A 27,600-nucleotide genomic window follows, 5' to 3' on the forward strand; every position below is an offset into this window, starting at 1 on the left:
AGCATTGCAGAGTTATCACTACGCTACATAAAGAGACAGATCAGATTTAAAAAATAGGCCCATTAAGGACATTAAGGCCAAAACAGGCTGCAGAGGCAAGGGGATAAGGCTAGGCCTACACTGTGATGCTAGTAATGGTGTCGCATAATGCGTGACTGAGATGCGACTCTATGCAGGTTGCTATTCGCATGAAAATTTGCCTCTACTAACCTTAATGGGAGTCGCGTACATTTTTTTAAACAGCCAGTTGCAACTGTAATAAAATTGCACGACAGCAAATTGCAGATGAGCAGCACAAATATTATAGTCTTGTAACTTAGATAAGATATGCTGCCATAGCCTACATTATATCAGGGCTCCTATCCACAGTGTTGCAAGATATGGATTAATACATTCTGAATAGCCAGTCCATGTTCCCTAACCATCTTTTCCTCATTCTATTGGGATCTGTAAAAGAATATTAAATGGGATTTCCTGCCATATTTGATAGTGCTTTATTTATATTACCTCTGGTTTATTGTCTTTGTTTTTTATGTAACATATTGCACAGAGCCGTATACAGATTGTAATCACTCTCATCACTCCCACTTTCCATATCTAATTTCCAATAAACACAATTTTATGGAGCTGTCAGTATGACTATAGTGTGGGTGGAATTATATACCAGCAGAGAACATACAAGATCCATGCGCATGTTGCTTTGGATACAAATCCAGGATCCCAGTGTTACAAGACAAGATGTTGAATCCTAAGACACCAGGTTGCCCTTTAACACATCAATTACATACGGGTGTACACTGCTTATATAACTTATCTCTTATTGTTATGATTAAAAAAAATACCCCACAGCAGAGAATGGCTACACAGGGCTACTGTAGGCTACAACTTTCCTATAGCATGTGAATATGTCAGAATAATGCACTTACCCGCCAATAATCCAACTAAGGATAAATGATAAGCTGCAGTATCCCCCGTATCCCATAGAAGAGAAATAAATGAATATTCATTGCTTGATGGGTTGGGGTCATTTGTACTCTATAATGGAACAAGTTCCAAAGAGTATCCAAATGTGAAGGTGGTATGACTCTCGCTGTAATGCCCTATACTTGTTAGGGACTGTCAAGGACCTTGCACTAAAAAGAGCGACCCACACCCTGATCTTTCTCTTGGTAGATTTCATACTCCCATCCTACAACTTATAAGCTTTTTTAAGGCAAGTACCCTGACAATCCCAGAGCAAATAGGTGAAGCATACACAGGTCCCTATAGGGTGATATAGGAAAGGTCACCCCCCCCCCCTTCTCTCTTCTTTGTGGAACACAGGGGACCCCTGGGCCGATCGAAGCATCAGGCAAGATTGGTTTCTTTTTGTGTCTCTTCTTTGGTATAAGGAGTGAGTGTGCCTTTATAATGGTGTGACATAACTCAACTGTATGTAATCCTCAGCCCTTGTATTATTAGCAGGTATGTGTCAGTTTACCTGTTATTGGACAGTTGTGGCACACAATAGTCCTGCGTGGACATTCTCTGTTGTGGGATATTTTTTTAATCGTAACAATACAAAATGACATTTTATAAGCAGTGTATACCCCAATGTAATTGATATATTATCAGCTGTTGGTGTACCATAGTATGATATACCATATACCATAGTACCATAGGCAATATACTATATGTAGCTACTATAGGGTCCACGTAGAGAGAGGGGGGGGGGGCATTGTGAGTTTGGGGAATCCCTTTCTTTAGTCTTTGGAAGACTACTTTAAGAGAACAGTAGAGATGAGCGAACCGAGTTCGGGTTCGAGTCCATCCGAACCCGAACATTCGGTATTTGATTAGCTGGGGCTGCTAAACTTGGATAAAGCTCTAAGGTTGTCTGGAAAACATGGATACAGCCAATGACTATATCCATGATTTCCACATAGCCTTAGGGCTTTATCCAAGTTCAGCAGCCACCGCTAATCAAATGCCAAACGATCGGGTTCGGATCGACTTGAGCATGCTCCAGGTTCGCTCATCTCTAAAGAACAGATATAGATATAGGCATAGTTGTGTACCTCCTATATTCGAGGTTGTAGTGTGATTTTGTATTTCTATTCATTCACAAGAAATACGATTAGAAATTGTATTGAGACAAATGAGTTAAACACTTTCACTTTCTAGAGTAAAACTTTGCACAGCATAGGCTGATGTCCAAACTCCAAAGACATGAACCTCCTGACACGTGCCTGTAAGGGCTCGGCCACACTAGCATTTTTCTTTTTTGCTAACGGATCCTTCCATATTAATTTAACGGATGGGCATAAACTGATGAGCAGACTGATGCAAACTGATTGCAAAATGTTCATTTTTTTTTTAATGGTCCGTTGGTATTTTGGCTTAAAAAAACTGACTTTTGTACATCAGTTTGCATCAGTCAGCATTCGTTTGCATCAGGCAGCATCCGTTTTTCTATCAGTTTATTTTTCTTCTTTGGTTTCTTGCTTCTTCTGCCCATGCTCAGTGAAAAACTGATAAAAACTTTTAACTTGCAAACGGATGTGAACGGAAAAACCTTCCAATTAGATCCGTTCTCATTGACATCAATGTAAAAAAAAAAAAACGGAAGTGCACCTTACGTTCGTGATTCGTTTTTTGAAACGGAAAGAAAAATACTGCAAACACAATTTTTTTCGTTCGTTCAGAAAAACAGAACTTGAACGGATTGCATGCAAATGGAGCACTATTTGGTCAAACGGAGCACAATAATATATCATTGAAACCTATGGGGATTATAACGGATCCGCCAGTTTCCGTTTTGCTTACTTCAAAACGGAAAAGGTAGACGGAATGGTGCCGGATGGTCAAACGCTGATGTGAACGTAGCCTTAGCTTTGGTATATGCAGCTGTTAGATTGCAGCTTAATGACTTTATTACTGTAACAATGTATCATTACTATCATTATTAATATTCTTAACATCTCCTCATGTCGTGTCTATAAAACCCTGTACATAAATTTGTTTTAGGGTATGTTCACAGGACAACAGAGATATCTATCTATCTATCTATCTATCTATCTATCTATCTATATACACACAGACAGAGAGAGAGGCCACATTTGCTATGCATACTGCTTTTATGGCTTACGAAACATGAATATTTTCTCTTAGCTTAAGCAATATATTGTAAATCATATTTGAAGAGTAAGTGTACTGGAATCTAGAAAGCCTCTGGGATAATCAAGTTCTTCATTGGTTATATAATTATGTGTTTGTTATTCAGATAGATTCACCTGCAAAATATGCCTCCTAGACAACCTAGATTCCAGATGTTTCTAGTCTTTCTAGGCCCTTGCAAAATTATTTAAGATTTAAGCAAAGAAGAAATAATTCCTCTAATGTAATAAATTGGGTGCAGTCATGGTTTATACAGTGTAATTCTCTAAGCCTTGTATTATACGGCTTATAATTTATTATAAGGGGTTGTCACATGAGAGCAACACTTTTCTTAAAGATGGCATGAGTAGCCCCTGGCAGTCAGTTATTGCTGAGGGAAGCTGCAGCTAGCCACACCTTGTAGCATCGCATGACGGACATTCAAGGGAATTATAGAGGGGGTTTTCAGCAGGAGACCCCTCTCTGTGATGTCCATATGCATAAACAGTGTTTATGATGGTTAAACTACCCCTATTGGAGCTATAGCCATAGTCACATGTAGCTTTCTGCTCTTCTTGGGAATAGTACACAAGAGCACTCTTACGTATTGATCACTTCCTGATCCAGTCCAGGGAGGTTACACATTTTACTGTGATGATCAAGCAAATGAGTTTACTGTGAATATAATTTAGGCTTGGTGTTTTGTTTAGTTTGTGTAGTAAAAATAGTCACATGATAGGAAACCATGGTGTTACCATAAGCTGTGTGGACCTGCACATCTATGTTCACATGTGCTAGAGTGTGCACCATACGGTATTATAATGTCCCCTAGAATATCCATATTCCGTGTTTCCCAAAAATAAGACACTCACTCACCAACGTCCAAGGTGTGGGAGAGAGGTAGGAGCTTGCGGCGGGAGATGTGCAGTAGGACAGCCCTGGCTGTGAAGGTCCACAGGGAGTTACAGCCTTAATTTCTGGGGGTGCCTTAGTTTAGGGTAAGGGTGCCTTATTTTCAGGGGGATGTTTTACGTTAGGCTAGTTGGTAGGATAGTGGGGGTGTCTTATTTTAGGAGGATGTCCTATTTTCGGAGAAACACAGTAGTATAAATGCATCTAATCTATATGATATAACTCTATTCAATATAAATGTCCATATAAAAGCTCAGACAAACAGTGGTGCAGTATAGAAGTATGGGCTTACACGTTTATAGATGCTCCATTATGGATCTGCTGTGTATATGGGAATCTATCAGGAAAAAGAGCAGTATAATGGTTATAATCCAGAGTGCTCACCTGTACTTCTCTCTGGTTGTTCTCATGAATAATAGTGGCCATTCAGTTGAACACAATACATTATGGAAGAGGTATTTATGCTGGTTACATTTATTTGACTACTTTTGTGCTTTTGTGTTTACAAGTACAGCCTATGTCAGGGATGGGGAACCTTCGTCCCTCCAGCTGTTGCAAAACTCCAATTCCCATCATGCCTGGACGGCCAAAGCTAAAGCTTCGGCTGCCCAGGCATAACAGGAACTGCTGGAGCGTCGAAGGTTCCCCATCCCTGGCCTATGTAGTGTCCATTATTATATTGCAATACCTTTGACACCACAAGATCAATGACCAATCCAGGAATTACATTCCCCATGAGACACTTCCCCTATTGGTGCATTTTGCTACTTACCGCAATCTTATAGATTGTCATAGAAACAAGGCTGCAGCATAAGCATAATTACCTATTCCTGATTTTCTGAGCAAATCAATGTGTTATCATTACTAGAGTAATTACCCTGTATTAGTTTAGCTTTCTTTTCTTTTCTTTTTTTCTTAACAGAGATTGCTTGGCAGGCAACCAAAGATGACAGTAGATAATCATTATGTCGCTCTTTTCCTATGCAATGCAGTGTCCAATCTGATTACAATCCAACCTTTTATAAACTATGGTGGCTCTTGGCATGTGCAAACACCATGGGGTCACTTCTCCCAGTCTTTCTGAGGGGCATTTAAGTGTCATTTCTATATTAGGGTAACTGGCCTAACTGTTAGGACATCACTTAAACTCATCTGTGACTCTTGCAATCCCAGATTTATTTTTTTCCTCTTTGACCTTTGGTTTTATATATTAGCCTCCACAGATCCAGGGCTATTAACTAGGTAAGCCAAACGCCATCTACCCAACTCCTCCCTCTTCCTACACTCCGATACTGGCTATGACTCCAAATAAATTTAGACATACAGTATGCGCCCATAGCGGTCTATCTATACTACACAAATTCATAATATAGCAGTGTGCATGGGCCTTTAGGCTACAAAGTATCAACTCCAAAGTCCCCTATTATAGAGGAGGAGGGAAAAGGGCAAGGATCCCTTACCATATCCTACAACAACCCAGATTAAATGGGGCACATTATAATTACTTCTCAGATTACTTAACCAGGCATGAGGGATCCTTCTGGGATTAATGCAGACTGTATATAGAGGTGGCATGAATATATATGTTAGAGGCAATTCAGAAGCAACCTTATATTTTTGTTGTTATTGATTTTCTTGCTTTTATATGTTTTGAGCGCAGTAGCTATATTTCTCAGTAGATATATTTCTCTGTCACCTATATTGGTGCTATGGACCTTCTGGTCTGGTAGTCCAGCCTACACTGTAAAGTTTCTAAAGAATTACTGACTGGTTCTCATCCATACATGACTGGAAGGCGAATGGAAGGACTAAATCTCCTGACTGGAGTAGCAGGTCTTTCAGACTTAGGCTAGATTCACACAAAGTATTTTTTTGGCCATTCGAAAACCGTCTTTTTGGATGTATGTCATTTTAAGGCCAAATAACGGCCATTAATTTGAAATCATGGACGTTATTTGGCCTTAAAATCACAGACATCCAAAAATACGGACGTTGAATGGCCAAAAAAGAGGTTGTGTGAACCTAGACTCCTAGGACACCCACTTTGCTGTAGCTTGATCATAGCACTTTTTTTTATACAGGAGCTAGATGCCACTGTATGTTTGTATGGTTTAAGAATAGTGTTTTCTTTATTGCTTAAAAAAGGACACATAAAAACAATATGTGAATGGAGCAGCTGTGTGCATGCATGCTTGTTTTCTGCTCCATTCACTTTATATGCAACTTCCATTCATAGCAAAGTTCAGTGCCTTCAGCTCAACCTCTAAGTCTCCACAACTCTGGAACTTAGAAGGACAACATGATTTCATAACTTTACAGCCATTTGTTAAGAGGCATAATTAGTTTTCTCTCCCTATGAGCTACAGTATCTGCCCATGTCTGCCGCTCTGAGCATGATATAGGGCAGACAAATTACCTTTGAGGCCATGTTCAAATTGGATAAGAACATCGGTCATTGTTTGACATGTCCATGTCAAACAACGGCTGCTGTCTGACCTGCTCACCTGGCCGATACTGCAGTACTGGCTGGATGAACATCATTCGATTTTAATTGGAATTACCAATTTACCATAGACCACAGTGTTAAGTACGGCCAGGAGATGTACTTATTTTGGAGGAGATACACACACACACCCTACAGGTGCACACTACAGCCGTTATTCCATACACTTTAAAGGAGAAGTCTGGTAAAAAAAAATTTATTGAAGTATTGTTTCGCCCCCCAAATGTTATGCAAATCACCAATATACACTTATTACGGGGAATGCTTATAAAGTGCTTTTTCCCTGCACTTACTGCTACACCTAGACTTTACTTCCTGGATAAAATGGTGATGTCACGACCCGACTCCCAGAGCTGTGCGGGCTGTGGCTGCTGGAGAGGATGATGCCAGGGGGACACTGAGGGACACAGGGCCCTGGAGGGACACTGAGCATCCCTCTGCAATCATCCTCTCCAGCAGCCACAGCCCGCACAGCTCTGGGAGTCGGGTCGTGACATCACTATGTTATCCAGGAAGTGAAGCCTTGATGCAGTAGTAAGTGCCGGAAAAAAGCACTTTATAAGCATTTCCTGTAATAAGTGTATATTGGTGATTTGTATAAGTTTTGGGAGGCAATACAGTAATTCAATAAACATTTTCACCGTCCTTCTCCTTTAATGTAATCGATTGGTGTCAATAAACAACGGCTGTTGTTGCAACCTGTTACAACGGCTATTGTTTATTGCAAAAATACAGCGTGTGACCTAAAGCTATGTTCACACACAGTATTTTTGCTTAGTATTTTGGTCAGTATTTTTCAACCAAAACCAAGAGTGGGTTAAAAGCATATAAAGGCTATGTTAGTGGACAGGCATCTTGTAACGGTAAATATCTTTGTTATAGCAATTATTTGCCATTAAATGACAGCCATCCAAGAGAAATGACGGTGTGTAAACATAGCCTTTCTGAGCTTTCAACCCACTCCTGGTTTTGGTTGAAAAATTACTGAGCAATACTGTCTGTGAACATAGCCTTAAATGGATAATAAATGTTAGATCATTGGGTGTCTGACTGCTTGGTTCCACAATGGTCACTAGAATCGGGGACTCCTGTGCTGCTCCTGACCAGTTGCATGACTGAAGAGACGAGGCCTGGAAATGGACTGCGTTCGAGCAAGTACCCTGCTGCTCTTTCTCTATGGGAGTTTGGGGAACTGATGGCTGATGAATTTGGATTATGAATTCTAGCATTTGGTTTGGATCCAAGCAGTCGAAAGGCTATTGATATAAGATTTATCATCTACCAAGGGCAGAGATGATAAATATCCCTGGCTAAAATTACCCTTACAGATATATTAGAATTTATTAAAACCTGTGCAGAAAAGAGGTCAGACCTGCCTATTCAGTAATAGAATTATTATTATCAAGGAAATAATAAGAGTAATAAGGGAATAATCCCTGTAACCCACATGTCAGACTGAGAAAAGCCAAACAATGAATCAGTGCCACATTCCTATGAGTGGTACCTGCCCATAGCTGGCAGGCACCGGAGCATTGTAGTTCTGCCTCACACCCTCTGAGTACATCTGTGACTACATTGTTTATTTAGTTACTTCTGGAGATATGAGAGGCTGTCCTCCACCCTAGTGCAATGGATACAACTGTATAAAATTGGCTAGAAAGAATAAATCAATGTATATACTTCTCTAGAGAGCCACTGATGGAATAGGGGGATAGGTAGTAAGAATACAACTAGTCCCAATAAGAGTTGTTTTTTTTTTTAATTATTACACACACACTATATGGTATTTTCTATTTTTAATCAACATTACTTATGCAGTTAATAATTTTAATTCTCCCATGCATAACAATGTCAGACCTGTCCATAGCCTAATGTACTGTATTTCTGCCAGGTTTTTAAGCCTCTGCCCTGTAACTTATGACAAGGTTATGTGTATCGGCAAAAAAAAGGCAAGTTATACCCTGTATGACAAATGTCATAGATTAGACAGAAAACAGCAGCAGCTCAGACCTGGCAATATTGTAAGACTACTCTATATTCCTCATCAAGTTTTGTACATGTTACAAATAGTAATAACTAAGGCTAAAACTACACAAATCACCAGAGACCGCTGTGTTGTACCTTGACCATAACCCCACAGCCACAAAAATCCATCTTGGATGTGCGATCAGGAATTGACATACAGCCATAGCCTTAATCTCCATTCTAGTTCTCAAGGAGCCCCTCCTCATGCTGCACAGATCTCATTTTTCCACATAGATCACTAAGACTCACAACTTTTGATTTTTAGCCACAAACAAGAATGTAAGTTACAGGGAGAAGGAATAAAACAAAAAAAATGTGTGATGGGAACAAAAACTCAGTTGTAAATGTGTCTCGCTCTCTGTGCTTTACATGTAGCAAGTTATAGAAAAGCCACAAGAGTAGTTAGGTCAAGGTAGGTAAAACAGGGTTAAAGATGTATTACATATTTAAAGGGGCAGTCCAACTTAAATCAACCTATATCCTATCCTTACTTTGAAAGGGATGGGGCTTCAGGAAAAAAAAATAAAACACTTAAAAGGGGTTATCAAGGCTTAAAAAAACATTGCCATTTTATTCAGAAACAGCACCTCTCTTTTATCTTCAGTTTGGGTTTTGCAGCTCAGTTCTACTGAAGTAAATTGAACTGAATTGTGATACTACACACATTCTGAGGACAGGGGTGGTGCTGTTTTTGCAAGAAAGTAGCTGTGCTTTTTCTAATCCTGGATAAACCCTTTAACACTGTACTAAGATGCACAAATTGTAAAAATTTAGATGTGTTTTCATCTTATGCCATCGAACTGTTGAACAGCATCTGACCCAAATCTGGACCACTGTTCTCATAAAGAATTTACTCTACTTGCTGGGAACTGAATATGTCAGTCTCTGTCTCAGTACAGAGTCAGGCAGTCAGGAGTAGATAGTGTCATCAAACATACATTTACAATCTACATACACAAAAATGTCAATGTACTGGTGTGTGATGGGTGAAGGGAGATGACGTTAGGGGGGATCTGTTCCACACATGAAGTATGTCGGCTTGTAGGATGCAAACATGGTGTTGGCACCAAGGTTGGCACCAAGGTACCAGAATCCAAACATTGCCTCCTTCAGGAAGAAAAAAAAATCCACCATAATTAGGAAGGCCACGTCCCTCTTGGGTTCGATGACGGCAACCAGCCCAGCGGTACCTTGGTGCCAACACCATGTTCCCATCCTACAAGCCGACATACTTCATGTGTGGAACAGATCCCCCTAACGTTGGACAGACGTATGTCAATTTCACAAACATTGCCTCCTTCAGGAAGAAAAAATCCACCACAATTCGGAAGGCCATGTCCCTCTTGGGTTCGATGACGGCAACCATCCCAGCGGTAACTTGGTGCCAACACCATGTTCGCATCCTACAAGCCAACATACTTCATATGTGGAACAGATCCCCCCCTAACGTTGGACAGACGTATGTCAATTTCACAAACATTGCCTTGAATGGTGCCAACACCATGTTCGCATCCTACAAGCCATCCATCCAGAATCCAAGGGCAACCTTTCCGCAGATTGGACCCTTTCAGCCACCAGAGGAGTGAAATCTTCACCTTTTGTGAAATTGACATACGTCTGTCCAACGTTAGGGGGGATCTGTTCCACACATGAAGTATGTCGGCTTTTAGGATGCGAACATGGTGTTGGCACCAAGGTACCGCTGGGATGGTTGCCGTCATTGAACCCAAGAGGGACATGGCCTTCCGAATTGTGGTTGATTATTTTCTTCCTGAAGGAGGCAATGTTTGTCATTAATGCATTCACCTTGCCTTGCGGCAGGAATGTTTTCTGTAGGTGTGAATCCAGGATCATTCCTAGGAATTTCCTCTTGTTTAGGTGTAGGGAAATCTTTTTTCTTATCAGCCGCCTTATCCAGGATTTCCTCAAAAAAGGAACCAAAGAGTAGATCACCTTCAAAAGGAATTTGACACAGTTTTATTTTAACCAAAGGGCTCTTCTAGTTGCGTTCAAGAGGGCAGCTGACTTGACGGCCATCCTAACTGATTCGTCAGAAGCATGTTGCCAATTTCAGCATAGGGATGGTTTTAAGGATGTCTTTCCGAGAGGTAGTACCTCCCAGGTGTGCTTCTAACTGCTCCAACCATATGAAGAGCGCCCTAGATACATTTGTAGCAGCTATATTTGGATTAATAGCTGCAGAAGCTTCCCAGGATTTCCTTATCTTTTTATCCATTGCATCTTTTAGCTGGGAGGCATCTTCAAAAGGAAGCAATGTCTTTTTTAATATCTGGGATACTTGAAAATCTACTTTGGGAATACTAGCCCATGTTTCAGTATCTTTTTCATCAAAAATTAGCCTGTTACTAAATTCTTTAGGTACAAACAGTCTTTTTTCAGGCTCCTTTCACTCTGCTTTAATAAGGTCTTTAATATTTTTGTGAACGGGAAAAACTTTCTTTTCCTTGGGCTTAAGGCCTCCAAACATAGCATCCTGAATAGACACAGGCTGTTCAGAATTATCAATACCCAAAACACTTCTTATGGCTCTAATTAGAGTTTCTGAGTCCTCAGAGGAGAAATAAATTTCCCAGACTCTTTAGGGGCGGGATCAGTAGGAATTTCACCCTCTTCAGAGGCTTCCTTCTCTTCCTCAGACTCAGAATCTGATATAACATATCTGCGCTTTTTGGGTGGAGGTGGAGATTTGCGAGCAGGGGAAGTGGTAGCAGAAGTGGAAGTAGAAGCAGAAGTAGTTGCAGCAGAGGGGGTTAATTTAGACATAGAGGATTTAATTTCCTGACAAATAACCTTGCGCAGTTCCTCTGAGATGGATACACGTGAAGAGGGATGCAGCTTATTGTAGCACACTTTACATAGTTGCTTTGCATAATTATCAGGTATTTTATCATTACAGCCCACACATCTTCTACTTTTTGGCTTCTTTTGTGTCTCTTTTTCTCCCTAAGAGAAAGAAGAGGGAGCCAAGGAAACAATTATAGGAAAAGGGAATCAGCAGAAAGGATCGCTTTTCCTAAGTAAAAGAGACCCCAAGGGGTTAACTCACAAAGCCGGCAGTAGCAGTAGACTCAGCAGCCTCTCCCGTAGCAGCAGGAGAATCCATGATGGCAAGGAGAGAGAGAGAGACATCTTACCCTTAAATACAGCTGGGTCCGATTTGAATTTGGCGCCCATCGAGTCACCTGATGCCACTGCCGAACTTCCGGTCCACCTCCTGTACGTCCATCTGTATTCCAGCCGGCCGCCGCACTCTGGATAGGAGGAGGTTATTGAATTTGGTGCCAAAACGCCATGCCGCGATCCCGGAAGTCCCTACGGGGGATCGTGCTCTGGCGTCTGACATCATCCGTACGTCACATCCGCCGCGCGCCTAGGCCCAGGAGCACCGAAGTGCGAGAGGGGAAGCGGCAACCTGGACCGTCTCCCTGCATCTACCCAGATCGAGCGCAGCAGGGAGACCGGGACCACGAGGGATCCAACGGGGGACCCGACACCGAGCCAAGACCGGACCTTGCAGGGGGAAGAGAGGACCACTCCAGACCGCATCCTAAGGCTATCGTCCCGACCCATGACCTGGAAGGATCACAGGTAACTCTGTATTCCATCTGATCCTGACAGGAACAGGAAAAACACTGAGGTCGGATTGGGGAAGTGCCCTTTTAACCTTTCTCTGTATTTCCTGTTCCTGTTAGGTCAAGGGTGACATCCTCCATGTGGTGCTGTCATGTGGACGATGTATAAAAAAAAATTCCGTCCTGATCTTAAACAATGATTGGACCAGATCGATTCATGCAAGAATTCCATATATATTTTCATAAGCATTTTTCTTATTTTGTTCTAAGAAATTATCTAAGCCTTTGTTGAATTCTTTAACAGTTTCTGCTAAATCAGCTCCTGAGGTGTTAAATCCAAAGATTGACAGTTCTTATGGTTTGTCAAGTCTAAAGACTGAATCTTTTTGTCTACAGATGGAGGAAGTGCCCACTTGTCGTTAAGGGTGCGTTCACACGTACAGGATCCGCAGCAGATTTGATGGTGCAGATTTGATGCTGGGTTCAGTTATTTAGATGAAATCTGCTGTGGATCCCTTAGGGTGCGTTCACACGTACAGGATCTGCAGCAGATTTGATGGCGCAGATTTGAATCTGCAGCAGATTTGATGGCCCAGAATTGATTTGCTTTGAATCTGCAGCTTCAAATCTGCGCCATCAAATCTGCAGCAGATCCTGGACGTGTGAACGCTCCCTTAGGGCGTGTGGGGGGGGGGTTCAGGGGGCCGGGGCTGTAAGCTGCAGGCGGCCGGCGGCGGCGCAGGGGTTAAAGGGGCCGGGTCCCATGCAGGCAGCGGATGCGCTGCATGTATGGGACCCATTGAGCTTCACAGTACAGGATCCGTAGCTGATTTCACTGCAAACTCGCAGCATGAAAATCCGCTGCGGATCCTGTAGGTGTGAAGGCACCCTTAGGGTGCCTTCACACCTACCGTATCGCAGTAGAAAATCCGCTGCGGATCCGCAGCGGATTTTCTACTGCGATACGGTAGGTGTGAAGGCACCCTTAAGGGGATTTTACACAGAAGAACATTTCACCATAAATTAAAATATGCCTGTGCAAATATATCATATTCCCCCGAGACATCTCTTCTTAAGACTAAATATGTTCTCTGTGATGTTACTAAACCCCTGAGAACCCCCTACATGGGGGGCAGAGCTGGATTGTAGTCACATTCATTCCTTACACTGACTTCTTTGGCCAGTCACAGTACAGCACATACTCCTTCCTGCTATGCCATGACATAGTGCTGGTGAAAATGCACTATACAGACCCTGCACTCTGCACCTTAGGGGATAAGAGGTTATTGATGTAGTATGCTTGCAAGGTCCTATTTCAGCAAATACTCTCACTCTGTCTTCTGCACATAGCAGTAGCCAAGCCCTGCCCCTGATTGCTGTTTTTCGTCTTGGTATGATTCTTACTAGAAACCCAAGATCCACAAGGATCAAAAAAGCTGGACATCATAATCTCCCAAAATATATATATTAAAACCTTAAAATCACTAAACATAAGACGCAGTACAGAACACCAGTACGGTGAGGGGTATACAGTTACAGACAAATCACAGTTGTATATGACGCATGGGGGGGAAGAACTGGCAAAAAATGTATAGATAGATGAATGACCCTTTAATTAGGAGTGGTATGGGCACTGGGGGGGGGGGGGGGGGTCATTTCAGGTTTCACCTCAGGCAGCAGAAAACCTAGAATCGGCCCTGGTCGCAGGTATACAAGTGTATGTATCTTTGTAAGCTGTTCATTGGTTCTATATAGTTATATAGGTTGGTCAGCAGCTATGCAGCATAGTGGTAGTCCCCTTGCCATACTGGTTTTCTGTACTGCCTCCTACTTTTATTGATTGTAAGGTTTTAATATATTTTTGTGTCAATAAAGGATATATTTTTGGGAGATCATGATGTCCAGCATTTTTTCGATCCTTGCGCATCTTGGTGTTTTCTATATGCATAATATGCGTATGGACAAAGTAATGTATGCACATCTTTTGGTTTAAATAACTCTTACTAGAGACAGATTTCCACTAACAACAGACAATGAACATCATATTGCAGAGTCATTGAGATCCACCAGACACCCCTGACATCCAGCATGCAAGAGATGGAGCAGAACAGACAAAATAAAGCAGATGTGAACCTTGCCTTATTCATGTTTGACCAGTGGTTCCTAGTCATGACTGTAACTATTTATGTTTGCACTGTATCTGCCTTAGGTTCTCACCTATAAAAGAAGTCCTTTAGCATTATGCAGGTTGATAAATGCATGTCATTTTCCCAGGGATACCGCCCCAATACCTGGTATAATGACAGATTCTGTTATTCTATTCTTTTTGCTATTTTGTATATGCAATGAAACATACTGCTGAATAGATTTATAGTGACAAGAAAGGCTGCATTCAGAAGGCCTTATAAGAAGACATAATACATACCTGCCAAATGCTAATTATTCCCTACTACACAGGTGCTTTGCAGCAAATGGTGCATTGTATTGCCTGGGTATTTTTATACATTGTGTTCTCTTGACTCATTGTAATAGGAGCTGCCGGTAATAGCCTGTAGATTTAGCCCATATAAGTCACTGTGTTAAAGAAACATCAGAATTGCCGGAAGTTTGAAGGCTCATAGCAATAAAAAATAGAACACTGCAAGCAATAACAATATGAAATAGACAATGGGGGACATTTATCAAACTAATTGCGCCTGTTTTTAGTCTAATATATCTAGTTGCGCTCAAAATAAATCTAATATGAATTTATGAAGCTTTTTTAGACAAGACTATTCAAATTAGATGCGACTTTTTGAATTAGATTATTTTGTTGTTAATTAGATCGAAAGTGCACCAGAATTCTTTTTTAAGGTGCCTTCACACCTACCGTATTGCAGTAGAAAATCCGCTGCGGATCCGCAGCAGATTTAACTGAATGAATGAACACAGCATCAAATCCGCATTTACAAATCTGCTGCGGATCCGCAGCGGATTTGACAGTGCGTATTTAATGCTGTGTTCATTCATTTAGTTAAATCTGCTGCGGATCTGCTGCGGATCCGCAGCGGATTTTCTACTGCGATACGGTAGGTGTGAAGGCACCCTTAGCTATACTTATTAACTGCGCAATTTAAAAAAAAAAAAGACGCATATATTGGCGCATCACTATGTCTGTTCCGAACCAGGTGAATTTATTAGACTAATTAAAAGACCATTATTTTTAAGACACATTTACTACGCTATTAGACAATTTACCTAAATTTTACTAAACACATTAGATTGGAAATTATGCCAAAACATCATTGACAAAATCGTGTTTTTAGATTTGTTAGTAAATATCCCCCAATGTGTTTTCAATTGCAGAGTAACAAATAAGCAGAAAGAAATAGGAAATCAATTGTATGACAGATAATTATGAGAAACATTTTCCAGATGCAGAATTATGGAAGAACTCTAACAGGGACACTGGTTTAAAGGCAACACAAGAACCACCAGGGAGGCAGCGATGGCTTTCTATATATATGATGACTGTATGTGTGCATATATATAGAGCAGCGTTCCCCAACCCATGGGTCTCCTGCTGCTCCAAAACTGCAACTCCTAGAATACCCAACTAGCCAAAGGATTTCCATGAAGAACACTTAATTACTAATTGGGAAAATTCCTTTAAGATAACAATTGACAAGATTAATTCCAGAGTGTAACTTTCCCCATGTAACATCGCTCCTTTGTTTTTTTAAAGGGGTTATCCAGTGCTACAAAAACATGGCCACTTTCTTTCAGAGACAACACGACTCTTGTCTCCAGTTCAGGTGTGGCTTGCAATTAAGCTCCATTCACTTCAATGGAACTGAGCAGCAAAACCCCTCCCAAACTGGAGACAAGAGTGGGGCTGTCTCTAGAAGAAAGTTGCTATGTCTTTGTAGCGCTGGATAACCCCTTTAAACCGCCGCACAGTTCTTGTGCACGGAGTCGGTCTATTACTAAGCACCAGCTAAGCATGAAGCACTGGAGGTAGGCCCGGCGGCCCCCTGTTTGGCGAAACCCCCTCTGTGACGTCTTAGAGGAGAGGGGAGATAGTCACACTGGGGGCCCGCAGGCCCACCTCCAGAACTTCATGCCGGGCCAGTCTAGTCAATTTGCCTAGTGGTACATTCGCTTTAAATATGACTGGTAGAAGTGTACGAATTATAGAGTTATTTTTTCAGTAATTTTTTTATCAGTAAAAAAATCACTGGCAGGCAGGGAGGTGCAGGAACATAAAAAAGAAAGTATACTTACCCATCCCCGGATCCTCAGCAGCGCTGCCTTACCAATCTCTGACAGTCACCTGCAGCATCTGCTGCTGCAATGTCACATACCCAGCTGATGGGTAAATCCAGTGACTGGGGCAGGACACCACTGCAGTCACTGGATAAACGGCCAATCCTTCAAACATTGCAGCAGCAGGAGCTGGATTGTGATGTACAAGGAACCCAAGAGAAAATGACATCCCGTGGCTTTGAGGGCGGTGCTATGGGGGCACAGGGACGGGTAAGTATGTTACTGCAACCCCCTGTCTGCCAGTGATTTTTTGCATAGCCATTAAATGAACGAATTCCACCTGCTGATTTGTCCCTATTGTGCACGAGGCATTGAGGATGGAAAAAAGTATCTTACCTTCATCCTCGGTTCCATTTCTGTGCAGTTTATAGTTTAATCCAGCGGCTAGTAAAGCTGTGTGGAGCACAGATTTTCTCCCTGCCAGCCCGCCCCTTCTAATGTTTCTAATGGGTTAGTGCTCTGGGAGCACCAGTTCTACCCCCAGGGGTCCAAACGGCCTTACTAAACGCCTGATTAAACAACAAACTGCGCAGAGAGACTTACCTTCATCCTCAGCTACCCCTGCACAATAGGGACATATCAGCAGGTTAGATTAATCTTTAAAGAGCATGTCCACTCTTGAACAACATGGTATAATTTATGTATAAAAATAATCTATATATTACAACCAAGGGCTGGAAATATATTATTTTTGGAAACAGCCAACAAGCTGGTTGTCAGGCACAGACTAGAGGCCTGTTCTCTCTCCCATCTGGCCCATCCTCCCCATGCACAGGAAGTTTGACACGGCCGAGCGTTCCTATATTCTCTATAGGGAGGGGAGGGCTGAGCTGCAGCCAGAGAACGGTGACAAAAGTATAGGGTGTATGGAAACTCTAACACCCCCTAATAAGCTCCTATAATGCAGCAGGAGAGTTCAATCAAATTATTGTCCAGTGCTAGGAGTAAATGGGATACTACTCACGTTCTTTATGTGAACCCTATGTGTTGTTTTTGTTTTTTTTTCCACATTAACAATATGTCCTCTTTATTCTGACTTCATTTCGTAAACAAATTTTATTTTTTTAGGGTTTTTCAGGGCTTAGAAATGTATCAGCAAATTATCAAATTTTCATAAGAGTTTCCAAAACTGATTTTTTTTTAGGGTCCGACAGTTTAAATTACATGTAAAAAACTATAAGTTGTCATTTTTTTTAAAATTAATATCTTTATTTTTATATGAACCCTATGGGAGGCATTTATTAAGTCCGGCGTTTTTTACGCCGGACGTAAAAATGCCCCCGCAGCTCCGGCGCTACGGAGATTTATGTAGAGGCGGACTGCCTCTACATAAATCCCGTGTGCGCCGTTGCGCACCGCCGAAAACCTACGCCAGCTGAGGACTGGAGTAGGTTTTCGGCGTACATTTTGGCGGAACGGATGATAAATCGCGCGGACTCTGAGTCCGCGCCCTCCGTTCCGCCCACTTTCCGCCCCTTTTCCGCCCCCTGGCGTACTCGGCGGAAAGTGCCGATTTGCGAATATTTTATTCGCAAATCGGCCATTTGCGTATAAAAAAATACGCAAATCGGCACTTTCCGCCGAAAATCATCCGTTCGCCGGATGATACATGTGGCCCTATGTGTTAATAAACCTAACTAAAATACAAAAAAAGGAATGAAAGGATTTTTTTTTACAGTATGTGAATGTATAGAGTTACAGGTGAATAGACTAGGTTATTCTGTCTTCTAACAAATATACTGACATAAAGAACATAGCGATGTAGCTGCCGCCAATGGTAGCACACCAACACTGTCCAACCCTGGCTGCTCTGTACAATAACCACATAGTGTCCCACTATAATTTATTGGGCAGCTGCTATATCTGTACTTATATAGTTGTCTTGTCCATTGAAGTCTATGGATATGCTGTGGAGTTTATATTCATGTCCTTTGTGTAGAGACAAAATGTGATGTGGACAGGGCCTCAGATTAATAGAATAGTTTATATCAACTGTGTCTTTATGAAGCTGACATTGTGAGAAAACAGGGTTTTCCTGAACATCCTCTAATATTCAGCAGCTGTGAAAATGCTGCCGTAATGATAAATCTGTAACTTAGCTGGTTAATCATTATCGCCAGGTGTAACAGTATACCTGGTATATACAGGTATATGCTTATCTAGTCTGAGTTGTCATAGAAGGAAAATGTTAATACATGGCGATGGCATCAGTCACATGTATAGCAGCTGGTTGCTGACTTAACTGTAAGGCTATATTCACACAAGGCAGAAGTGCTGCAGCTATAACCGGCAGGTTTGTGCAGTGTATTACAGTGGCAGAAAGTAGGAGATTATGACTGCAGAGAATCCAGCTTGCTGCAGTGTTGTATTTACCATAGCCAGAAGTGGCCGCCTTCTTTCTGATGAAATTGCAATAGTATTTCAGGTGGTGTTCTCTGTAAATATAAATGATTGCTTTGAACTCTTCTTATGCAATTTATGTTTTTTACCATTTTCATGTTGCCGCTTGATAATAAAAATCAAAGTGACTTTGAAACAGGTTCTCCTGCGCTGTAATATATTCAGTATGGTCTCTATGGTTTATATCCTTGGTACCGGGCACTGATGATTTATTCAGTATTTCATATACTGTGCTGTACTATATTTGAAAATTCTTGACAGGCTGTTGCTGCCACTAGGAGGGCGGCATAATTTGGACAGATCCGATATTTTTTCCCTTTTTTTCCCATAAAGTTGCATATTATGATGAAGGTTCCATAAGGTTGCAAATTATGATGCACACCCTTTTTGTGGAAAATGTCAGAAACTAATGGCTTTTCATACACAAATATAAAACTGGAGGGTATTATCTATTTATAGGATAATAGAAAACAAGCTGATTGCTGGGGGTCTGACCGCTGGGACCCCCACTGATCTAGAGAATGGGGATGCAATCGATCCACAATGAGTGGAGCACAGGCCACTACAGACTGTGTTCTATTAATTCTTTATGGGGCCTCTGAACAAAGCATTTAGCAGCCCCCTACAGAATAAATGGAGCCGTGGCTGTCCTGTCACAGTGAGTAAGATTGAGTCCCTGTTTCTCAGTAGCAATGTGGGTCCTGGCCAGTAGTGGATTATAATAGGTCCGTTTCAGGCGGCAGCCCGGGGCCTTGAGCTCCTGGGGGGCCCATGACCACCCAAAAAGACTTATACTTTCAGTGGTGTACTGTCTCCTGGCTACACTTCTGCCATGATTTGCAAAAATCAGTTTTTTTTAATGGCAATTTTGCAAAAATCAGGACATCATGACATTATCTGTCCTGTACTATGAACGCCAAGCTAGTTACAGTGGGGTGGGGGGCCCAGGCTTGGTGACCCTATGGTAAAGTTAATCCGCCCCTGGTCCTGGCAGTTGGACCCCCCTCTTCGATCAACTTCTCAACTTGTTATTCTGTTATCCTGTAGATAGGGGATGACAAGCAGAGATTGGAATACCCCTTTAGGGTAGTTTCACACATACTGTATCTCAGCGGATTTTCTGCTGCGGATGCGCAGCAGATTTGACTAAATGAACGAACACAGCATTAAATTTCCACTGTCAAATCTGCTGCGGATCCACAGCAAATCCGCAGCAGATTTGACAGTGCGGATTTGATGCTGTGTTCGTTTACTTAGTCAGATCTGCTGCGGATCCGCAGCAGAAAATCTGATGCGATACGGTACGGGTGAAGCTACCCTTAAGTAATTTAAGTAAAATCTACCCTTAATCTATAAAAGGGGAACAGCACAGTTTATTCAACAAACTTGACTTTTAGAGTAGCACATGAAACATCATTGTTCATAAATCTCCCTAAGTGTTCTTTACGCAATAAATTATAAGAAAATGCCACAAAGTAGTAATGCTTTCTTACAAAAGATAATATAATAGAGCCCCCCATACAAATAAGATATATGTTGGCTGAGCCTGCCAACTCGGCTAGGACTGGGCAACCATCTGATGTATACGGGAACTCTCCTATGACAGATGATAATGAGGAAAAGAAGGATAAGGCATGTTGGTTTTTATCCGCCCAGTCTTTTTGTGTTCATAAAGATAACCTGCCAGTAGAGGAGTCTGGCAGAGGCTTAACTTTAATACTTGTTCTATTTGTACTAGAAAAAAACTGTAAGCAGTATCAAAAAGGATACATATATGTCTACTAGCTCTGAATGTCAGAGGGTTTTCTGCACCATATGACAGTATCCCATGTATCCGTTCTAGATTCCTGGCCAATAGCATGGGAACAAGAGCCTTTTCTCATGACAGTATTTTCATACCAGATGGGCAAGCTGAAGATGAACAAGAAACACAGGCTACATCACAGGACCACAGTGTGGGGAAAGTGAAGTCACTCCAGGTAAAGTCAATTCTGGTGCCAACCTGTTAAGTCTCCTAAAAATGTGGTAAATGTTCTCATGGAAGGGAAAGTCTTACATGATTTATACACCTTATAGATTTCCTAGGGAAAATAAATAATTTGTTCTATTATGTAAACATAAAAGTAAGTAATCCGAACAAAACAAAAAAATAAAAAAAACATACATTAAACACTTCAATCTGACCATCCACGTCTGTGGTAGCTTCACTATTGTAGGCACACTGCATGAATACACACAAAACCAAGGTAAGAAGTAGGGAACGGCTATGTGTCTATTATAGGTTCATAAATACTTATGTTTCAATTATTGCACTTTAGCAACAATTGGGAAAGAATATTCGCTTTGGACAACCACCGCCAGCCAGTGTTCCAATAAAGAGGATGCAAGATTTGGAAGCTACAACAGAAGAAATGGAGGAAGCACAAGACAGTACCATGGACAGCTTAGGGGGACGTGATGTTCTAAGTAGTGGCAATATGGTAAGACTAAACTGTTAAGTACTAACACAGAGCAAATGTGATACTAAGAGATTGCACCCATTGCACCCATACATTGAAAACTATGGCATCAACCAACACCCAGACCACAACCGATCAAATCACGTCTGCACGACAGGTACACTTTACAATGATCATAAGATGTCCAAGCAAGAAATGAAATGCTTTGATTGGTCTGTGTCTGGGAGAAGTGCTTGACCAAGCGATTTACTCCCCATTGCATTTTTTTTTCCATTTCGCTGCAGGAGACGGTCTCCATTGTAATTTTAAGGAGCCTGCCTTCTGTTATGGCAGATGGCAGTGAGCAGAAATATGTAAAGCACTTAGCCAAACACTTCCCCCAGGTCTGTATAACAGTCAGTGGGGACCTGAACATTCAGGTCACATGTCTTTAGAACATGCCAAAAGTTTTATTTAAAGTGATAGTGCCTAGTTAAGATCGGTAGATCTAGCAACTGCACAGATTTCCCTGGTTCTACTGCTGGCCTTTTTTCTAGATGTAATATTGTAGTTTTAAAATATTACTACTTGTTATATATGAACTTACCATTCTATGTTGTTTCTTTACCTTCATTCAGATTACTGGGTCACCAAGTTCTCATGGCAACAAGAATGTTCCTCAACCAGAACACAAGACAGAGGAGAAGGTTACTTTTTTATGCTCTCTCTTAAGGCCCCCAAACACCTTCAATAACTGACAGCCAAACAATCGTTTGTCCATCAGTTATCTTTCCCACCCCCCGCCTATCCTGCCCATACACTGGAACGTTTGGCACACGTGTTCCTGTGTTCTCTAAGGGGGGAGTGAGCTGCAGCAAGAGTGCTTTTGCTACGGCTTATCTCTCTCTGAACAAAGGGGTCAGCTGTGATTTATCATTGTTCAGGACGGCCCCATACAACTTAGATTGATATCCGAATCTGCCATGAGCGCCAGGTTCAGTTGTCTAAAGTGTAAGGTGTATTGGGACCTTTACTGCTGTAGTTTTATTTTAGTTTTATCTGTACCTTGTTGGAAATGGACCATATGGGTTGGGACTTTACAGCCTTGAGGCACCAATAGGGTTAAAAAAAACACAAAAAGTAGATGTGATGGTCGCTGCCATATATTTTGTGCTATTAAATTAGCACCCAGGGTTGATCTTCTTTCCTTTATGCACACATCAGCCTTGTACAACATGCTGAATGTCCGACAGGTGGATTTATAAAAAATAATAATAATAATAATTATTAAAAAACCTAACTGGAATTATGTATATCTGGTAATTGCAATATGTGTGACATTTGCTTGGCAACAAAAGAAAAATATGTGACCACAAAATAAGAGTTTTCCATGTCTGCTCTCTGTGTTACAGGTCACTCCAGTAAAATCATCTCGAACAAAAAGACCATCTGGCACAATAGAATCTATAAATTTGGACGCTGTTCCTCGTTCTGCTGCTTGTTTAGATAACAGTGCCGCTAAACACAAACTTTCCGTCAAGCCAAAAAATCAGAGAGTGTCAAAGAAACTCAGAGGGATGTCCCAGGTAATGTAATCTGATGTACTATATACTGATTCTTATAGGTGAATGCATTTTAGATGTCTGTCCCTTTTTATTATGTACCGGTAAAGTGACATGGAGAATCATTACATTGCAGCATTGGGCACAATAATAATTTTTCTAAATGCAACCTGTAAATTTTTAATGCAACCTGTAAATAGCTATACAGAGCAGTATGGTCTCTGCACTCCAGACTTCCCATAACAACAAGGGGATGGAGAGTCATGCTCTGTCTTAACAGCATGCATGAGACCCAAGACTGTGAAATCACATTACATTCTGGGTCATGTGTTGAGACAGAGCAGGATGTTCAGTCTCCTATTACGTGGTCAACAGCCATTTAAAGGCTAAACTGGAAATTAAAGTAATTTAAAAAATATATTATTGTGCACAATGCTGCACTATAATCAGTTTTTATCTAACATTACAGAGTTTAAAGGATATATGCCATTACTATTTTAATGCATGTAAAAAGTATGCAAGTTAAACTAGGCAATCTTTAAATGTGCCAGATTTATCAGGCTGTTTGATAAATCTGTCCCACTAAAAGACTGTCTAGCTTTTTGCTGCAATGTTTACACCACCTATTACTTGGCTTCAAGTCAGATTCAGGAGCATGTTTTGGTGCAAAGTAGTGCCTTTACATAAGCCACACCCCTTTTCATAACAGGCAGAAAAAAAAGTGTCTAAAATGCTAAATAAATATGGAGAAAAGTCCTATGTGTCACTTTTTCAAGAAATTCTGGCAGAGACATATTAGTTAATCTGGGCCATTGTGCCAAAATGTCCAGATTCTGGGGCAGTTTATTCCAATAGTTGATCTAAATGTAGACTAGACAGGCTAAGGATACAACAGATTTATCAAACAACATAATACACGTTGATAAATCTGGTGCATTCCCAAACTAGTCTAAGTTCCCATGGTCTAAGTATTAGATACTCTTAGTAGATTTGGACCTCTGTGTTGCCTTATTTTCCAGACATTGTTTACCCTTTCCTTATTTACTTATTGTCTGTCCTTATTTTTCATCCAGGCTGCCCAAACTATGATTCATGGTGATTCCCGCTGCCCCACCAGCCTTGATTAATAGATCTATTTAACTTTGAGTATAGGGATAGATCTATCAATCAAGGCTGGTGGGGCAGGAAGAAGCCACCAACATGTGCCTTGATGACTTGTGGATTAGGCAATATGAAAGTAGTGGCAGATTCAATTTGATATCAGCAAAATTTAGAATAGCTCAAGTTTTATGTTAGGGAAATCAACTTAAAATGTATTTTTTATACATGCTTTCCTTTACAGAACTGTTATTCTTCTCTACAGGACTGTTACAGCATTGAAGACAACGAACATGAAACAGGATTGACTGTGCGTCGATCTCTTAACAAAGCCATGTACCACTCAATGGATATTCCCAGACATGATATAATTATGGCTAACTATTTTGAACGAAAAGCCCTTGGATTACCGATTCCTGAGCCAGGGAAAAAAGATTGGGAAGAAAAACATGAAGAAAGTGGACAAATAGATAAAGAAAAGATGTTAGATGTTGATAAACGTAGAACAGAAGAAGAACTAAGAAGACAGGAAATCATTAAGAACATTGATCAAGAAAGGCTCCAAAATAAGATGAGAGAACAGAAGGAAAATGAAATGAAGGAGCAGCGCAGACGTGAGGAAGAGAAGAAGCTGCGGGCTGAACAAATTTTAAAAGAATTAGAAGAACAGAGAAGACAAGATGAACAAAGACAACGTGAGCTGGAGGAGCAGAGACGTCTTAAGTTAGCAGAAGAACAAAAAGCTTGTGAGCTGGAGCAACAGAGAGCACAGCAACAAGCTGAGGAGGTGAAGAAGAAAGAAGCAGAAGCACAACAGAAAACTTTGCAGGAAGCTGAGGAGCAAAAAAGACGTGAAGAGGAGAAACAAAAGGCTCTTCAGGCAGCAGAGGAACAGAAAATGCGTGAAATAGAGGAACAGAGGGCTTTGCAAGAAGCTGAGGAACAGAACAAGCGTAAACTTGAGGAGCAGAGGATCCTTAAGATGGCAGAAGAGCAGAGAAAGCGTGAACTGGAGCAACAAAAAGAACTTCAGATTGCTGAAGAGAGAAAGCGCCAGGCGGAGCAGCAGAAAGCAGAAGAGCAGAGGAAGAGTGAAATGGAGCAGCAAAAAGCACTTAAGATGGTAGAGGAGCAGAGGAAGCATGAACAAGAACACCAGAAAGCACTTCAAGCTGCACTAGAGCAGAGAAAGTATGAAATGGAGCAACTTCAGATAGAAGAGGAAAATAAAAGGCATGAACTAGAGCTGCAGAAGACTTCCCAGAAAGCAGAAGAACACAAAAAACATGAAGCAGAACAGAGATCAGTTCTAGAACAAGAGGAGAAGAGATGTGACTTGGACGAACAAAGAACCAATAAGGTGGCTGAGGAGCAGAAAGGGCTTGAAGTGGAAGACCAGAATGCTCTACTAGTAGAAGAGAAGAAATTGGCACACAAGGAACCTTTACAGAAAGAAGATCGGATAAATGAGGAAGTTAAAAAGAATGTGGTAGAAGCAAAGCATTCTTCTCAAGATCATGAAAGCAGTATTAAAGAGAAACACCAACCAGAAAAGCTAAAAGCAGAGGAAGCAAGTAAAGAAAATGATGTGGACTCAAAACAGAGACAGAGTAATGAAGAACTACGATGGCAGGAGCTTGACCAAAGGCAAAGACCTTTCACATTTAAAGTCACATCAGGTGAAAAGCAGATTATATTTGAGAAGGTTCATTTATCTCCAGTCACTGTAGTAAAAGAGCAACCAACATGCCCTGATACACCAGACCCTAAGGAAACGAAAGCTAATATTAGTTCCCATGCTCTTCCATCCTCCCAGTGCATTCCTCATACTGCAATATTGGTTACGGGCGCACAACTGTGCGGTACGGCTGTAAACCTCAATCAGATTAAGGACACAGCTTGTAAGACATTGCTTGGACTGACAGAAGAGAGGAAACTAGATACTTCTGAAACCAAAAATGAACGAGATAGTGGCAATACTAAACCTATCAGCAGTAAAACGAAATACACTTCAGAGACATTGGAAAATCAGTCTGTCATGGCGGAATGGGCTTCTATTAGGTCAAAAATATTCAACAAATCTGAAAATGCTGCTGTGACTGAGAAGAATAAAAGTGATCCTCGTGTATCTAGTGATGACTTGGCAGGAAAGGGTAAAGGTGAATCCCATAACGTTTTGCGAAAGACAATGTCAGCAAATGCTAAATTTTCTATAACACCAGCGTGGCAGAAATTTCCAGAAACTGCCAAAACTGTTGAATTTAGTCCTGAGCACTCAGTTATACAGTCAAGTAAAGAATATATAGGAACAGTGTTACCTGACAATGCAGCACAGGCAAGGCTCACAGAAAGGGCACTGAGTGTCCAAGAAGTGGTGGCAAATAAAAGGCAAGTCACGATAGAAGACGGTGCAGAAGGTTGTATATTTTCTAAAGATCTTCCATCCTTCTTGGTTCCCAACCCACCTCAGTCTCCTCGTCGTAGTCATTTGGAAGGACAATCTTCTATCAATACACAAGTGGCCAACGGTATAAGAAAAACAGATAAATTATTACAAACTGAGGAGAAAATAGCTCCATTTGGCATCAAACTAAGAAGGACACATTATTCCTTGAGATTTCATTCAGATCCTCAGAATGAACAGAAGCGGAAGAAACGATATAGTGCAGGTGACAGCTTTGAAGGTATTCCTACTCCATTTACTGCAGGAGAGGAAACCGAAATAAGGACTTTACCCCACAAAGAATTATCTGTATCCCCTACTAAGCTAAAGAACGACAGCCCTGTTAAAGTCTTATTAGATAGCTCAAACAACCCACCGGAAAACGTGCATGGTCCCCTGATATCTCCAGTGACCCCAGTTACAAGTCCTCATCTGTCATCACCCAACAAAGCTCCTAAGTCACCGATCATCCACAAGCCATCCCTCGCTCCCAAACCTTCCAGTCCAACTCCACCATCCTCCCCGCTATCGAAACTGAGCAAAACAGATGCAAATGATTCACACGGAGAAAAGTTAGATAAAACTGAAAAAAGAAGTGTTACCGAGGAAATTAAAGTCAGTGCTGCTTTACCTTCTTCAAAACACAGTGAAAGTCCTGAGTGTGACAGAACAGATAAAGCAAATTTCCCATCAATCCCTTGGAGGGAGAAACCAGAAAAAAGACCAGAGAAAGGAAGAGGTAATTTAATTATATCTCAAACGCATATAATTTATTACAAGGTTAATGTCACCCATAGAAGTGAAGACTTCTGGTGTAGTAAAGGGGTACGCCAGCAGGGAAAAAAAAAATCTTTCAAATCAACTGGTTTCAGAAAGTTATATAGATTTGTAATTTACTTCCACTACTTATGCAGGAAGTGGTGTTTCCAGTCTGGCACAATGCTCCCTACTGTCATCTCACAATGCTCCCTACTGTCATCTCTGTCCGTGTTCATGTCAGGAACTGTCCAAAGCAGTAGCAAATCCCCACAGAAAATATTTCCTGCTTTGGACAGTTCCTGTCACAGACAGAGGTGGCAGCAGAGCAGCAGAAAAGAATAAACCACTTAAGACTTGAGATTTTTATATAGCAGTAGATTACAAATTTGTATAACTTGCTGACATCGGTTGATTTGAAAGAAAAAAA

The 27,600-nt window shown here is 41.2% G+C and overlaps 1 protein-coding gene across 3 annotated transcripts in view; it reads left to right on the forward strand.

Annotated features, from left to right (window-relative positions):
- The window catches only part of CRACD (capping protein inhibiting regulator of actin dynamics), a 107,153-nt gene that overhangs the window by 64,405 nt on the left and 15,148 nt on the right, over positions 1-27,600 (forward strand). For all 3 annotated transcript variants that reach the window (XM_069977649.1, XM_069977648.1, XM_069977647.1), the window contains 5 exons: positions 20,717-20,852; positions 21,192-21,353; positions 21,950-22,018; positions 22,724-22,897; positions 24,237-27,153. In XM_069977649.1, coding sequence (XP_069833750.1) covers positions 20,733-20,852; positions 21,192-21,353; positions 21,950-22,018; positions 22,724-22,897; positions 24,237-27,153 — 3,442 coding nt within the window. In that variant the 5' untranslated portion in view covers positions 20,717-20,732. The remainder of the gene's footprint in view (positions 1-20,716; positions 20,853-21,191; positions 21,354-21,949; positions 22,019-22,723; positions 22,898-24,236; positions 27,154-27,600) is intronic.

The sequence above is a fragment of the Dendropsophus ebraccatus genome, chromosome 7 (genome assembly GCF_027789765.1).
Source record: "Dendropsophus ebraccatus isolate aDenEbr1 chromosome 7, aDenEbr1.pat, whole genome shotgun sequence".
Classification (NCBI taxonomy): Eukaryota; Metazoa; Chordata; class Amphibia; order Anura; family Hylidae; genus Dendropsophus; species Dendropsophus ebraccatus.